Source organism: Natator depressus, chromosome 1, assembly GCF_965152275.1.
Source record: "Natator depressus isolate rNatDep1 chromosome 1, rNatDep2.hap1, whole genome shotgun sequence".
Lineage (NCBI taxonomy): Eukaryota > Metazoa > Chordata > Testudines > Cheloniidae > Natator > Natator depressus.
In genome coordinates, this window is record NC_134234.1 from 163,897,484 (window position 1) to 163,915,281 (window position 17,798).

General features: G+C 43.9%; 1 protein-coding gene across 2 annotated transcripts in view; it reads left to right on the top strand.

The window, feature by feature from the left end:
• Positions 1-17,798, top strand: part of SCAF4 (SR-related CTD associated factor 4) — a 75,544-nt gene that overhangs the window by 7,891 nt on the left and 49,855 nt on the right. For both annotated transcript variants that reach the window (XM_074970787.1, XM_074970795.1), the window contains exon 2: positions 17,249-17,332. In XM_074970787.1, the coding sequence (XP_074826888.1) occupies positions 17,249-17,332 (84 nt within the window). The remainder of the gene's footprint in view (positions 1-17,248; positions 17,333-17,798) is intronic.

Here is a 17,798-nt window from a genome sequence, read left to right on the forward strand (position 1 = left end):
CTTATGTGCTAATTTTTATGAAGACTTCTTATTTATAAATTTAGAACAAGACTATGCAAGCAGTCAAGCAAGCAACAGCATAGTACTGTATAGGAACACATACTTTCTTTAATGTCTCAGCACCCGATAAGATGTAATGTAGTAGGTTGATTTTTATTACTAAAGGTAAAGATTTTTCAGAGGTGCTCAACGCCTATATTGCTTTTTGGCTTCAGTGGAGTTGTGTGTGCTCAGTTCCTCTGAAAGTCAGGCCCTGGCTGTGTATGTAGAAGACACTCTTCTTAGTCTTAGGGTATGTCTACACTACGAAATTAGGTCGATTTTTATAAAAGTCGATTTTTAGAAATTGATTTTATACAGTCTATTGTTTATGTCCCCACTAAGCGCATTAAGTTGGCAGAGTGGGTCCTCAATACCGTGGCTAGCTATCCCACAGTTCCCGCAGTCTCCACTGCCCGTTGGCGTTCTGGGTTAAGCTCCCAATGCCTCATGGGGCAAAAACATTGTTGCGGGTGGTTTTGGGTACATGTCGTCAGTCGCCCTTCCCTCCCTCTGTGAAAGCAACGGCAGACAATCGTTTTGCGCCTTTTTTCCTGAGTTACCTGTGCAGATGCCATACCCCGGCAAGCATGGAGCCCGCTCAGCTCACCGCTGCTGTTGTGAGCATTGTAAACACCTCGCACATTATCCTGGAGTATGTGCAGAACCGGGCTAGGAGACGCCAGCACGAGGACGATTGTGTTGAGGACATAGACACAGACGTTCCTGAAAGCACGGGCTGTGGCAATTGGGACATCATGGCAACAGTGGGGTTGGTTGATACAGTGGAACGCCGATTCTGGGCCCGGCAAACAAGCACAGACTGGTGGGACCACATAGTGTTGCAGGTATGGGATGAGTCACAGTGGCTGCGAAACTTTCGCATGTGTAAGGCCACTTTCCTTGAACTTTGTGAGTTGCTTTCTCCCGCCCTTAAGCACAGGAATATCAAGATAAGAGCTGCACTGACAGTCGAGAAGTGAGTGGCGATAGCCCTGTGGAAGCTTGCAATGCCTGACTGCTACCGATCAGTCGGGAATCAGTTTGGAGTGGGCAAGTCTACTGTAGGGACTGCTGTGATCCACGTAGCCAATGCAATCACTGATGATCTGCTATCAAGGGTAGTGACTCTAGGAAATGTGCAGGTCCTAGTAGATGGCTTTGCTGCAATAGGGTTCCCTAACTGTGGTGGGGCAATAGACGGAACGCATATCCCCATCTTGGCTCCGGACCACCTTGCCAACCAGTACGTAAACCGCAAGGGGTACTTCTCAGTGGTGTGCAAGCACTGGTGGATCACAAGGGATGTTTCACTGACATCAACGTGGGATGGCCAGGAAAGGTGCATGACGTTCGCATCTTTAGGAACTCTGGGCTGTTCGAGCAGTTGCAAGAAGGGACTTACTTCCTAGACCAGAAAATTACCATTGGGGATGTTGAAATGCCAATAGTTATCCTTGGGGACCCAGCCTACCCCTTGCTCCCATGGCTCATGAAGTCATACACAGGCAGTCTGGACAGTAGTAAGGAGCAATTCAACTATAGCCTGAGCAAGTGCAGAATGGTGGTAGAATGTGCCTTTGGACATTTAAAAGTTCGCTGGCGCTGTTTGCTGACTAGGTTAGACCTCAGCGCAACCAACATTCCCATTGTTATTGCTGCTTTCTATGTGCTCCATAATATCTATGAGAATAAGGGGGAGACGTTTATGGCAAGGTGGGAGGTTGAAGCAAATCACCTGGCAGCCGATTTTGAGCAGCCAGACACCAGGGCGATTAGAAGAGCACAGCCAGGCACGCTGTACATCAGAGAGGCTTTGAAAACCAGTTTCATGACAGGCCAGGCTACAGTGTGACAGCTGAGTGTGTTTCTCCTTGCTACAGACCTGCCCCTTTGTTGATTTTAATTGCCTGTAAGCCAACCACCCTCCCCCCCTTCGATCACAGCTGCAAAGGAAATAAAGTAACTATTGTTTTGAAACCATGCATTCTTTCTTTATTAATTTAAAAAAAAAAAGTGAGAACTGACGGTAGCCCGGGTGGAGTGGGGTGCAGGAGGAGGGAAGGACAGGGCCACCTTGCTTATTGTAGCCACACTACAAATAAAAATTGTTTGAATGATAGCCTTCTGTTGCTTGGGCCATCCTCTGGAGTGGAGTGGCTAGGTGCCCGAAGTCTCCCGCGGCTCTTCCCCCCCCCTCCCCCCCGTGTTCTTGGGTGTCTGGGTGAGGAGTATATGGAACTTGGGGAGGAGGGCAGTCTGTTATACAATGGATGCAGTCGGGGGCTGTGCTCTTGTTGGCTTTCCTCCAGCTCCAACAGACGCTTCATCATGTCCATTTGCTCCCCCATTAGCCTCAGCATCGCCTCCTGCCTCTGCTCTTTGCGCTCACTTAATGCTTTCTTGGCCTCTGCCACTGAACGCCTCCATGTATTAAGCTGTGCCCTATCAGTGCGGGAGATCTGCATGAGCTCGGAAAACATGTCATTGTGACTGTGTTTTTTTTCACCTTCTAATCTGCGATAACCTCGGACAGAGATGATAGGGGGAGCATAGAAACATTTGCACCTGGGGGGAGATAAAAAGGGAGAGTAAAATTTAAGATGATACATTTCTGAGAACAAAAGGGAGACTCTTTCACAGTGAATCAGGCAATTCATAGCAGACAGCACATGTGCTTTAGCTACAAGGTCGCATTTTGCGTTTTATATTGAGCACCTGCCTGTATGGTGACACATCACACGTGGCTGGGCAACAGAATTCGGTTTCCAGGCAGCCATGGTAAGCCTTTTGGTACGCGTGGTTGGCTTCTTACGCCTTTATAACATGTGGGAATGGTTTCAGACTGCAGCGCCATCCTTTCCTATAGCAAGCAATGCTGGTTGGGCTTCACATTTAAAAGGAGGGGTTGTGGTTTTCAGGTGCATATACAGCACACACCTCCCCCCAGCTGCCACGTGGCTATTCTCTGAGATGAGCCCTTCACCCCTCCCCCCTGCTGATTCTCCAGGATGATCCCTTTTAGCCAAGTGCAAAAAACCCAGCATGAACAGGGTCCTTTTACTGTTCCCTTACAAAAATTTCCCTATTTCAACCAGGTGACCATGAATTATCTCATTCTCCTGAGGCTAACAGAGAAAGGTATAGACCGAATGTTGCTTGAATGCGACCAAAACCCAGGACCATTCGCTGCCATGCTTTGTGCTGCAATGATTCCAGACTACTTGCTACTGGCTTGGCGTGGTAAAGTGTCCTACTGTTCAGGATGAAATAAGACAGCCCTCCCCAGAAACCTTTTGCAAAGGCTTTCAGAGTACCTCCAGGAGAGCTTCATGGAGATGTCCCTGGAGGATTGCCGCTCCACCCCAGGCACGTTAAGACTTTTCCAGTAGCTGTACTGGCCGTGAATGCATCCCAATTCTTCAGGGCAAATCAGACATTAAACACTATTGTTTTTAAACCCTGTGCTGTAGTTAAAAATGTGCACTCACCAGAGCTGCCTTCTCTGGCTTGAGGGTTGGGGATCCCGCCTTGGGAGGGTATTGGATCCAGGGTGATGAAAAGGTCCTGGCTGCTGGGGAGAACGGATTCACCACTTGCCTGCTGCTCCTCCTCATCCACAAAATCCTGTTCCCTGTTGCGTGAGACTCCCCCTTGCAGGTGTCCGTGGTCAGTGGTGGGGTAGTGGTAGGGTCCCTCCCCAAGAATGCCATGCAGCTGATCATAGAAGTGTCATGTATGGGGCTCTGACCTGGAGCAACCATTTGCTTCCTTTGTCTTTTGGTAGGCTTGTCTGAGCTCCTTAACTTTTATGCGACACTGCTGTGTGTCCCTGTTGTAGCCTCTGTCCACCATGCCCTGTGCGATTTTGGCATATATGTTTGTATTTCTTCTTTTTGATTAGAGTTTGGCCTGCACAAATTCTTCTCCCCGTACAGCAATCAGATCCAGTGTCTCCCTTTTGGTCCATGCTGGGGCTCGTTTGCGATTCTGGGGGGACTGCATGGTCACCTCTGCTGCTGAGCTCGCCACGCTGACCAAACAGGAAATGAAATTCAAAATCTCCTGTGTACCTGGCTAGTGCATCAGAGTTCAAAGTGCTGTCCAGAGCGGTCACATTGGAGCACTCTGGGACAGCTCCGGGAGGCCAATGCTGTTGAATTGCGTCTGCAGTACCCCAAATTCGACCCAGCAAGGTTGATTTTAGTGCTACTCCTCTCACCGAGGAGGAGTACAGAAGTCGATTTTAAGAGCCCTTTAGGTCGACAGAACGGGGTTGGTTGTGTAGATGCATTCATTTTAAAATCGACCTAATGCAGCTAAATTCGACCTAACCCCATAGTGTAGACAAGCGCTTAATGCCAGATGCCCAGTTTTCAGCATTTCCTGTTGGCCAATTAAGTAACTGATGTTGATGTGAAGAACTAGTAACTCAGAAGTTTGAGACTTGTCACATCAGACACAGATCTCTTTTTCTGAAAAGTGGGTAATTGAGCTCCTTAAAGCAGTTTGCAAACGTTCACAGCTTCATTTTTGTGTGCCATGATATTTAATATGGGTGGAAGCTACTGAACCTGAACAGGGTTCTGTTCAATAGTATCGCAAAACGTATATTTCTCACATTTGGTATTTCCCAGAAGATATAGATATATGTGGTACTTGTATTTTTTAAAGATCATGCCCAGCCCAAAATATATTTTTTTCTTGTCTTTGCAGACTTCAGTTTAAAAACGTTCATTGTTTACCACTATCCTTTGCCCTAACTTCATATGGAGATATTTGGTATTTCTACCTCTGTTGTTCCTTGTCAAAATATAAAAAAAGTGGACTAGCTTTATCATTGTTTCTGGAATTGCCCCCCACTTCCTTGCTCTTTGATATTCGGTTGTAGTTGATGTACTCGTCTGTGTGGGGAAGACCGCTTTCAAAGTCTGCTTCATTATATTTCCTTGATGAGTTGCCTTAAAATAAAACTTCCTTGTGCTAGAGAAGGTGATTTGGAATTTGTGGGTAAGTGGCAGTATACATGGACTATGGAAGACCTGCTTTTGGAGAAATTTTTTTCAACATGTTTGTTGGAAAACTTACTCAGTTAGGAACATTCTTTGATAGTCTGCTGAAGATATCTATATGTTGGACTGTTTTCTCTTGGCCCTAAACAAGGCTTGAAAAAAATCACCAGAAACTTAGTAGCCAGTAGTGAATATCAAAGTGGGGGTGGAGGGTTCAAAGGCAATATCCTGTTGACAAAGGGCAGCTGCTGGTGTTTAAGGCCTTGTCTACACTGCGGAATTGTCAACAAAAGTTATGCCGCTTTAGTTAAACCGCTGTCGCTTGTCCACACTATGCTCCTTATGTCGGCAGAGCACATCCACACTAGCAGCTCTTAGAATCATAGAACTGGAAGGGACCTTGAGAGGTCATCTAGTCCAGTCCCCTGCACTCATGGCAGGGCCAAGTATTATCTAGACCAGGGATCAGCAACCTTTGGCACGTGGCTATCAGGGAGATCCGCCGGCGAGCCGGGTCCATTTGTTTACCTGCAGCTCCCACTGGCCACGGTTCACTGTTCCACGACAGTGGGGACTGCGGGAATCACTGGCTGCCATTGTAGCGTCCGCAGGTAAACAAACTGTCCTGGCTGATCCCTGATCTAGACCATCCCTTACTGGTGTTTGTCCAAGCCGCTCTTTAAAATCCCCAATGATGGAGATTCTACACTCTCCCTAGGCAATTTATTCCAGTGCTTAACCACTCTGACAGGAAGTTTTTGCTAATGTCCAACCTAAACCGCCCTTGCTGCAATTTAAGCCCATTGCTGCTTGTCCTATCCAGAGGTTAAAAAGAACAATTTTTCTCCGTCCTCCTTGTAACAACCTTTTTATGTACTTGAAAACTGTTAACATGTTCCCTCTCAGTCTTCTCTTCTCCAGACTAAACAAACCCAGTTTTTCAATCTTTCCTCATAGGTTATGTTTTCTAGACCTTTAATCATTTTTGTTGCTCTTCTCTGGACCTACTCCAATTTGTCCACATCTTTCTTGAAATGTGGTGCCCAGAACTGGACACAATACTCCAGTTGATGCCTAATCAGCGCAGAGTAGAGTGGAAGAATTACTTCTCGTGTCTTGCTTACAATACTCCTACTAATACATCCCAGAATGATGTTTGCTTTTTTTTGCACCAGCATTACACTGTTGACTCATTTTGCTTGTGATCCACTATGAACCCCAGATCCCTTTCCGCAGTACTCCTTCCTAGGCAGTCATTTCCCATTTTTATGTGTGCAACTGATTGTTCCTTCCTAAGTGGAATACTTTGCATTTTTCCTTACTGAATTTCATGCTGTTTTCTTCAGACCATTTCTCCAATTCGTCCAGATCATTTTGAGTTTTAATCCTGTCCTCCAAGGCACTTGCAACCCCTCCCAGCTTGGTATCGTCTACAGACTTTGTAAGTGTACTGTCTGTGCCATTATCTAAATCATTGATGAAGATATTGAACAGAACCGGACCCAGAACTGATCCCTGCGGGACCCCACTTGTTATGCCCTTCCAGTATGACCGTGAACCATTGATAACTACTCCCTGGGAACGATTTTCCAACCAGTTATGCACCCACCTTATAGTAGCTCTATCTAGGTTGTATTTCCTTAGTTTGTTTATGAGAAGGTCATGTGAGACAGTATTGAAAGCCTTACTAAAGTCAAGATATACCCCATCTACCGCTTCCCCCATCTACGAGGCTTGTTAAGCTGTCAAAGAAAGCTATCAGGTTGGTTTGACACAATTTGTTCTTGACAAATCTATGCTGACTGTTATCATCTTATTATCTTCTAGATGTTTGCAAATTGATTGCTTAATTATTTGCTTCATTATCTTTCCAGGTACAGAAGTTAAGCTGACTGGTCTGTAATTCCCCGGGTTGTCCTTATTTCCCTTTTTATGGATGGGCACTATATTTGCCCTTTTCCAGTCTTCTGGAATGTCTCACGTCTTCCATGACTTTTCAAAGATAATTACGAATGGCTCAGATATCTCCTCAGTCAGCTCCTTGAGTATTCTAGGATGCATTTCATCAGGCCCTGGTGATCTGAAGACATCTAACTTGTCTACCTCATTTTTGACTTGTTCTTTCCCTATTTTAGACTTTGATCCTACCTCATTTTCACTGGCATTTACTATGTTAGACGTCCAATCACCACCAACCTTCTTGCTGAAAACCGAAAGAAAGAAGTAATTAAGGACCTCTGCCATTTCCACATTTTCTGTTATTGTCTTTCCCCCCTCATTGAGTAACAGGCCTACTCTGGTCTTCTGGTCCTTGGTCTTCCTCTTGCTTCTAATGTATTTGTAGAATATTTTCTTGTTTCCTTTTATTCCCTACCTAGTTTGATCTCTTTGTGTGTGTTGGCTTTTCTGATTTTGTCCCTACATACTTGTGGTGTTTGTTTTTTATATTCATTCTTTGTAATTTGACCAAGTTTCCACTTTTTGTAGGACTCTTTTGAGTTTTAGATCATTGAAGATCTCCTGGTTAAGCCAGGGTGGTCTCTTGCCATACTTCCTATTTTTCCTGTGCAGTGGGATAGTTTGCTCTTGTGCCCTTAATAATGTCTCTTTGAAAAACTACCAGCGTCTTCGGTTGTTTTTCCCCTTAGACTTGCTTCCCATGGGATTTTATCTACCAGCTCCCTGAGTTTGTGAAAGTCTGTGTTCTTGAAATCCATTGTCTTTATTGTGCTCTTCTCCCTCCTACCATTCCTTAGAATCATGAACTCTACCATTTCATGATCACTCTCATCTAAGTTGCCTTCCACTTTCAAATTCTCAACCAGTTCCTCCCTATTTGTCAAAATCAAATCTAGAACACCCTCCCCCCAGTAGCTTTCTTCACCTTCTGAAATAAAAAATTGTTTCCAATACATTCCAAGAACTTGTTGGATAATCTGTGGCCTGCTATGTTATTTTCCCAACAGATGTCTGGGTAGTTGAAGTCCTCCATCACCAAGTCCTGTGCTTTGGATGATTTTGTTAGCTGTTTAAGAAAAGCATCATCCACCTCTTCTTTCTGGTTTGGTGGTCTGTCGTAGACCCCTACCATGACAGCACCCTTGTTTTTTACCCCTTTTATCCTTACCCAGAGACTTTCAGCAGGTCTGTCTCCTATTTCTATCTCAACCTCAGTCCAAGTGTATACATTTTTTAATACATAAGGCAACACCTCCTCCCTTTTTCTCCTGCCTGTCCTTCCTGAGTAAGCTGTATCCTTCTATACCAATATTCCAGGCATGAGTACTATCCCACCAAGTCTCCGGGATGCCAGCTATGTCATAGTTGTGTTTATTTACTAGCATTTCGAGTTCTTCCTGCTTATTCCCCATACTTCTCACATTAGTATACAGACAGCTAAGATAACTGATTTGATTTCCCCCCTCCCCTTTCTGTCTTGTCTCTCCCTTATTTATGTTGTAACAGCCCATGCTCCCCCTATTCTGACCCTTCTCTCAGGTCTCCATGTTTTTGACTTACCTGTGGGCTTTGGTCACCTGCCCCTGTTGAACCTAGTTTAAAGCCCTCTTCACTATGTTAGCCAGTCTGTAGCCAAATATGCTCTTCTCTTCTTCGATAGGTGGACCCCATCTCTGCGTAGCAGTCCTTCTTCCTGGAACAGCATCCCGTGGTCAAGGAAGCTGAAGCCCTCCTGGCGACACCATCCTTGCAGCTAGGCATTCACCTCCAGGATGCATCTGTCTCTGCTGAGGCCCCTACCCTTGACTGGAAGGACTGGAGAGAACACCACCTGCGGTCCCAACTCCCTCACCCTTACTCCCAGAGCCCTGTAGTCACTTCTGATCTGCTGAGGGTCATACCTCGCAGTATCATTAGTGCCCACAAGGAGTAGCAGCATGGGGTAGTAGTCGGAGGGCTGGATGATCTTGGACAATCCCTCCATAACATCTCTGATACGGGCCCCTGGCAGGCAGCATATCTCCTGGGATGCCATGTGATCCTCCCAGCCTTGGGGGTACATGGCTTCTCCTTTTCAACCTTTGGAGGTGATTCCTCATCACTCGTTGCCAGGGCAGCATAACGGTTCTCCATCACCATAGTGGGTGGGTTGGGAGTAGGAGTGGAGCACTGCCTGCTGCCAGAAGTAACCAGCAGCCAGTGTCCTCCCTGTACCAGAGCCTTATCCTCCTTCCCTGGTGGCATGACATCAGTCCTCGCTAGCTAGATAGCGACTCCAGCCTTGGAAGTCTCCATATGAATACTGTCAATGAATTCCTCGTATGCACGGATGCTCAGCCTACCCACCTCCTCCTGTAGCTCTTCCACCTGCTTGCTGAGAGATTCCACCAGCAGGCACCTCTCACACTGGATGGTCCCCCCCAGCCTGGCTTTCTGAGAGTGGGAAATGCAGGCCACAGTCTGAAAATCCACACTAGGATCTGGGTAGAGACATCCATGGTTAGGTTCTCTGTCTGGTTACAGGCACAGGTGGAAGAGACAGGAGCAGTGTTGGCACTGGCGATGCGGCCCTTCCTAACCATAATGATTATATTATGACTCCCTCTCTCCCCTTGGTCGCTTAGCCTCTGGCTTTTAAGGCCTTCCCTCCAACGTCAGCCCTACCTCCTCGTTAATCATATAGAGGGAGGGTGATCACAAGGCTGATCAAGGATGCTTAAGGGAACAAAGGCTCAAACTGTCCCCAAACACACAATCCCATTTGACCCAGTTGACCATGTAACTGAAATAACCTGAAAGAAAAAGAAAAACACACACAGCCAAACAAACTCACTCACTCCAAGGTTAGCACTCACACCTTGTTCGTTCAGCAGGGGGATCTCCTTCACCCTCTCTCAAACTCCCCTGTTCGCTAGCATCGCTTTTGCATCAACACAGAGAGCAGTGCTTTGTCGGTAGCTATCCCACTGTGCAACTGGCCACAGGGTGCTTTGGGAAGGGTTTGCAATGCCTTATGGGGCAGGTACAGCGTCACATAATGCAGGGTTCTCAGTCATGTTTCTATGGGCATCCTACTAGATTGTGAGCTGCTTTTCAACTGAAAGTGGGTGGGTGTGTTGGGGGAAGAGACAGAAACAAAGTGGGTGTGTTGGTATGCTGTCTCTTTAAGTTCAGACAGCAGCTTGAGCAGTCTCTCCACCCACCCTCCCTCCCCCCAGCAGCAGCCCGTACTGCCCGCCTGCTGGTGAGAGCAACGTTCCACATTAATGGTTCTGATTCTTCCTAGTTCTAATAATAATAGCCCACCTTAATTGATTAGTCTCATTAGAGTTGGTATGGCAACACCCATTTTTTCATGTTCTCTGTATATGTCTATCTTCCTACTGTATTTTCCACTGCATACATCTGATGAAGTGGGCTTTAGCCCACGAAAGCTTATGCCCAAATAAATTTGTTAGTCTCTAAGGTGCCACAAGTACTCCTCATATATTTTAAAAACACTGAAATCAGCAGAATTCAGGAGCAGGTGTATAATACCTCAGTCCTCCATGGTCTTCAGGCTGACAATATCCCTTTTAAAATAAAGTAGCTTCATTTTACTTCTGTCTTCACCTTGACTTTTTTTTCCCTCAACATCCTAGATGACGGGGGTATTTTTTTGTTACTCAGTTCCCTCCCCAGTGCCTCAACTTAATTCTAGTGTGGCTTTGATTTGCCAAACTGAGTATCTGTGGCTCCAAGCAAACATGCTGAGAGGAGAATTTGTCTCCACCTCTCATTTCTTTAGTCTATGAGGTCAGTAGCTGTGGATGGGGTTGGGAAACAGCTATGAAACCTAAAGTGTGATGCACATAGAATATGATTGTTTCCACTGCAGAGTGAGGAAGGAGGAAAATCTACTGTTTTAGGTACAGTTGCCTGGGGGAGAGGATTGTAGGGAAAGATCCCTGTTCTGAGGTAGTCAATTTAAAATACAGTAACTCCTCACTGAAAGTCGTCCTGGTTAAGTTGTTTCATTGTTACGTTGCTGATCAATTAGGGAACATGCTTGTTTAAAGTTGTGCAATGCTCCCTTATAACGTTGTTTGGCAGCCGCCTGCTTTGTCCACTGCAGGAAGAGCAGCCTGTTGGAGCTAGATGGTGGGGGCTTGGAACCAGGGTGGACCACCAGTCCCCCTGTCAGCTCCGCACTCCAAGTTCCCTGTGCAGCAGTTGCCCAGCAGGCTATCAATTGCCGGCAGTTCAGCTGTCCCTCCCCCCACTGCCATGTGCTCCTCCTGCCCTCTGCCTTGGAGCTGCTCCCCGAGCCTCCTGCTTGCTGTGTAGGGGTGGCGGGGGAGGGGGGTAATGTCAGGGTGTCCCCCTCCCCCTTGCTCCTGCACCCTGCTTACCCCATCTCCATAGAGCAGGGGGACAGAGGACAGGGCTCAGGACGGAGGGAGCTTTCCGGCTGTAGCTGTGGTCTCAGCTTGCTGATTAACTTAACAAGGCAGTGTACTTAAGAGTGGGTCAGCATACTTAAAGGGGAAATGTGCATCACACACACACACACACACTCTGTCTCTGTCGACCATGCTATCTCCCCTCCCTCCATTCCTGCTGCCTTTTAGAGTGTGAGGCTACATTAACAACGAGTTAACCCCATGAGGGCTCAGCCAATTGCTAGTTCATCATTTAGCAGAAAGGCATTCCCTGGGAAATATCCCACCCTCTGACTCCTCCACCTCAACCAAGCCATCGTTGCTGTGTACAGTATTAAATTGTTTGTTTAAAACTTATTGTGCGTGTGTGTGTGTGTGTGTATGTATATAAATATATAGTCTTGTCTGGCAAAAAAAAAAATTTCCCTGGAACATAACCCCCCCCATTTACATTAATTCTTATGGGGGAATTGGATTCACTTAACATCGTTTCGCTTAAAGTCGCATTTTTCAGGAACATAACTACAACGTTAAGTGAGGAGTTGCTGTACTCTCTAAAGCTTTAAATTGATGTCTTTTTGGCTAATTGTATCAAATATGCATTGCCATAAAAATAAAAACTGAAGTTTTTACGTGGTTATCCAAGTGCTGTTTCTTAAACTGATTAAGATGTTGAATTTTTAAGACACTTTTCAAATTGAGAAATTTGACATTTTTTGTAGGTAATTTTATTGGAATGATGCTCTTCTCTACTGATTTGTGACAATATAGCTTTTCTGCATGTACCCTGATTTGGGTTCAACTTATATAACAAAAGATCCAAAGTCTAGTGGGACATTCCCACTCACATATATGGAAAGGACATAAACCTTACTGTAACACATCTGTGTTGTAACAGTGAGATTTTGCTCCAAAACAAATTTAAAGGGATACTAACAAGGTTGGTAAACACAAAATTTGATTTTTTTTCTTTAAAACGTGGTTTTGCCACATTTTTATTTAACTTCCACAGTTTAGCAATCACTCTAAAATTGCAAATCACCATGTTTATTTTAATGGGGTATGTGAAAATTATTAGGGAAGGAAACAGATTTTAGTTTATTCCATCCCAATGGCTAGTTACAAATTGTAAGTGGAGTTTTTTTTTTTAAATAGCTTGTCTTCATTAATTTAGACTTGCATTTAAATTTGATCCATATCTTTCCACCCCAACTTTCCCCATGTATGCACTTTCAGAGTCCCCTTTGGGAATATTGCTTTTGGTGTCCTCATCACTTTCACTCTGTTCGTGCTGTTGTGGCTTGGGACGTGCTGTCCGCAGCAACACAGGCAGTATTCCCAAGTCCTCTGCCCAGCCCTGCTTTTCTCAAGGCCCTTCTTCATTTTTCTTTCTTTCTCATGGATTATTTTACTAGGCCTCAATTCCTGCTTCTCTTGCTCCTCAGATAATGGCCCCATGTTACCAACTCCTACCTCATATACTGCTTCATATTTGGTTTCCCACTTCCTACCCGCTGTGTGCTTGCCTGCTTCTTGGATCCTTCTCTGGTTCCTAGCTGTATCACATCAGTCTCTAGAAGCAGTCTCCTGATCTTTGGTACTGGCTCCTGCCTCCTCTTGGGTCCATGGCTACCTTCTGCACTCCCAGAGTTCTTTGTTCTTTGTTTTTTTATTACACTCCTGAAATAACTGCTGTTCCTGAGGACAGTGTCTTGATACAGGCTTCTTTTGCACTCATGATGGGAGGCTGGTTGCTTTCTCGGCTGGAACAACTCCTCCTTGGTCTGTGGGAAGAAAGAGGTGGCTCCTTGAAACAACACTGGCTCCTTGTACTCTTTTTTTCCCTTCTGTCAGCCTCCCAGCCACAGCTGCCTCAAGGGAGTAGAATCTGCTCTTAGTGTTATACCAGGAAGGGCAGGTGTGAGGATCACAGTTTAGAAATCTCCATGCTAATGGTTACTTTCTTTCAATATCTTCATGTTAAAATTCAGGAGAATTAGTGTTGGCGTTCTCTTTGTTCACCTGACAGTGACTTCAAAGAAGGAATGTGTAATAATTTTGCAAAAAAGAGAATGAGCTTCAAAATAATAAAGGGAAGGAACACATTCATTGTGTGACGCTAACTAGCAGGTGACATGAAATGTTTAGTTAGCCATACTAATCCTTCCCGGCAGCCAGAGATGGATGCTCGCTTGGAGTGTATCTGTTGGTTTGAAATGTTGACTGGTTAAAGCCAATCTGGAGCTGGAATTTGCCATGTGTGGAAGGGTCATCCAAACTCCTGGGTTAAAAATTATCTGGCTCAAAGGGTTGATGATAACACAGAGAGAATGGATTCAACAGCTGTATGTGGTGGCTGGCTCTTCTACTAGCTCCTGAAGGAAGATACTGTTGAAAGAAAATAGATTCCTAGTCCAGAAAGTAGTTAAGGAAACAAACATGTACTTGTTTGTTCTTCCTGTATTTAGTTACTGACAATGTTGGGTTTTTTTGTTTTGGTAGCTATGCTGAAAGCTTGGTAGTTGTTTTCTGTGCCTGCAGGTATTTAGTCTATAATTTTGTTAGTTATTTAACTAAACCTATTTACTTTTGTTTTTTCTTTCCCTCAGTAATTGGAAAGAGAGGAGAAATCTGTCAGCCTCTTAAGTCAGGGCTATTAAACATCTTACCGGGATCTCAGACTTTAACAATTATACTAGAAAAAAGGGCTAATATGGTGGCTACAATTCTATTTTGGATTAAACTGTCCAAAAGAGAATTCTCCTTGTTCCTTTGTTGTGTTTGTCTAATGGGTTCTTATTGGAGATGATGATCCTGATATCAGGCCTTTTTAACTGATATTTCCTAGGTCCTGATTCCTGTATTACACAACCCTGAGGAATAGAATCATTTCTATAATAGCTCATTTATTTTCTTTCTTTTTTAAATATAGCTGTATTTTTTACCTTGAACTCTCCCATGTGTATAGGATATTTTGAGACTTGCAGGTTTTTTGATTACAGGAATCATGTCAATTTCATACTGTTGCCATAGTAAGCAGCAACTTAAGGGCCTGTCTTCATTGCCCCATAGTTCAGACTAAGGGGATGTGACTAGCAGGGCACACCAGAGTGCTGTGCTATAATTCCTTTGTGTGGATCCTGCGGATGTGAACTTGCAGGCTCTGAGTTTGGACATCCAACCTCAAGACAGTATAAGTTTGCGTACAGATGGGGGAGTTAAGTGCAGCACTTTGGTGTGCTCTGATATTCATATCCCCTTAGTCTGAACTCTGGGATACTGTAAACTTGCCTTTTAAATAGCAAGGGCAGTGTAGGGAAGGAGCAGCAAACATTCATTTTAATAGACTGGGAGATCTAGAAATGGACTTAATGACACAGGGCAGGAGCTAAAAGGGGGAGGACAAAGTGGTGGTGCACCTATTCTTAGGTTGGAGGGGGAGCAAGAGTGGCATTTCCTCAAAGTGTATGTCTGTGCTCCAGTATAAGACACATGGCACAGCCTGTATTGGTTGGCTCAGGCTGTGGGGCTGTAAAATTGCAGTGTAGATGTTCAGGCTTGGGCTGGAGCTTGAGCTCTGAGACCTCACGAGGAGGAAGATCTGAGAGCCTGGGTTCCAGCAAGCCCAAACATCTACACTACTATTTTTAACCCCACAAGCCTGAGCCAGCTGACCTGGACTCTGAGACTCAGTACCATGATTTTTTTTGTTATTATTTTTATTTATTTATTGCAGTGGGGCCTGGGAGAGGAGGATAGGCGGGAGGGAAGGATCTTTTGGATCAGCCATGTGCTGTCAGAAGTGCTAAGTAGAAAATAGAAAGTGTATCAGGGCCTGCCATCTCTTAAGATGGTATAGTCCTTCTAGTGAGTTATTCTTTGAGGTGAAATAGCTTATTGTGACATAGATGTTGTATGTGTATCTAGACTTCAGTATAGTTATATAGCAAAAGCAGCACAGTTTAGTGCTGGTGTGAAGTAACTGTTGGTTGTTTCTCTTCTCTCTTCTGCACCTGTTTTTACCCACCTGAACAGTGGTTGTCTCTAGGGCTTCACTGTCTTCAGACATCGACTTCCCCAGACTACTGAAGTACTGTTGTGTCGGCAGTTGGAGAATTCTACTGTGATTAGGTGGTGGGTGAGGTGAGGGTGGGGAGGAGTTGACACAGAAGGGGTGAAACAGCACAAGGAGAGAAGATGCTTGAACTTCCTCTCCTGGATCTCTTACTTTCTTTATAGTCTTGTTCAAGTCCCTTTGGGCTTGTCTACGCTTACAGAGCTGTAGTGACACAGCTGCAGCGCTTATTGAAGATGCTACCTACCTACACCAACAGGAGAGCTTCTCCCATTGGCGTAGGTATTTCAGCTCCCCGGGAGGCAGTAGCTGTATCAATGGTAGCTCGCCCATCAACATAGGAACTGTCTATGCTGTGAGTTAGATTAGTATAACTGTGTTGCTCAGGGGTGTGGATTTTCCACACCTCTGAGCAATATAATTATACTGATGTAAGTTTGTAGTGTAGACCCAGGCTTAATCTGGGTTTATAAATTTCCCTCTATACAAAATTGAGATAATACTACTCTGCCTTTCAGGGTAATGCTCATCACCTTAAAGAGGTAGAGGACTCTGTGTATGTTTGTTAAATACCTTGACTCTAGGAGAAAATGGTTCCATTAAGTTTTTAACCTTCACACATCAGGTGCTGTTAAATTATAGAGATGCCAGTTGTGGATCCACATTTTAAGGTTGAGTTGATTTTGTACTTTTAGCAGTTTGAATCCCTGCTTTATTATGCACGGGGAATACCGTGTATCTTCCTCAAATTTACAGAACGTTTTGGGTGCTAATGAATTTTCTTAGAATTTACAAACCCATTACAGTTAAAATTAATTTTAAAATAGATATTTAAAGAAATTTAACAGTCAGGCCTTTTTTTGTCTTGAATGGTGGTGTTAATAGAACAACACTGACAACTTTTAATGTACAGTAGTTAAAACAGAAATGTTGTGCTTAGATTATATTTGAAGAAATTAGTTAATCCTGTAAATAAGGCTCTCGAGATGCCTCAGTTGGTCATCTAAAGTCACTAGTTACTTTCGAAAATCTTGGCTCTGATTTCGGAGGAACTTATAAATAACTTCCCCTCTGGGTAATATTAGCATGAAGAGTAGTTCAGTGTGTGAAAATTTCCAAAGCAATTGATGCACTTAGTTTCTGTGGTAGTATCTCACCCTTATTATTGCAAGAATGTTAAACAGAGGTATTTAGTATGTACGCTGCTATACCTATTTGTAACAAGATGAATAGGAGATAGGATATTGGTTTGTGATGGTCTCAATGGTTAAAAATTTGTGCTCATGGGAAAACATTTTTTGGAGTCCAGAGCTATGTAGAAGTATAAACTGCAAGATCAAGCTCAAACTGCTGATGATCAGGTTAATTAACTTTAAGTCAAACTACAGTTTATTCCCTTGGTTTCAGATTGTTTCCATTAAATAGTTTAGAATTTGGGAATTAATGTGTTCCTAGTTTCATAACTGGTAAGTCAGACACGTGAAATCTTCTGACAACAGCTGCTAAATCCATGGATGGGGCTTTAAAAAAAACCCCAAAACCTGACATTGATTGTACAACTTCAGACATTGGCTTTCAAGTCAGTAATTGCATTGTTGAAGTGGCTAATCTCTTGATTTTAGGCCTTGTTATAACACGAGCTTGGTTGCATGACAGTTGCCAAGAACCTGCATTGACTGTTATGTTGACTGACTTACTTGCTTCCTTCAGAATTTTTTTTAATGTTTATTTTCTCTGTTTAGCTCTTTTCACTCATGGAGATGAAACCTCCTATCTCCCGAGCAAAGATGATTCTCATTACTAAAGCTGCCATTAAAGCTATTAAGGTAAAGAAAAACGGAAATAGAGCACAAATTCAGACAATACTAGTAGCATTATTTTTGGATTGTACTTGATTTCTAAAAAATGCATATCTTTTACTTGATCTCTAAAATTTTATAGCTTGGTAAAGATTTCTTTTTTTTTTTTGTTTTTGGAGGTTTTTTCCCAAAGGAAAGTGAATGAACATTCTTTATCTTGAGTTATGCTGCAAGTATCTCTGCAAAACTGTAACACAAACTTGCTTTTAAGAAAAGGACATTTTCTGATGCTATGGTTTGCAGTCTTGTCATGATTTGTATCTGATAAAATCAAAATGTTGTAGCATGCAATTACATCCCATTGCATCAAAATTAACAAAAAAATTTAAAAACAAAGGAAAAAGTAGTTGTCACAATAGTACTGCCTTCATTTAATGTATGTGAGATGCTTCCAATGGCAAGGTCAGTTTTCTTCATGCAAACTTTTAAAGGA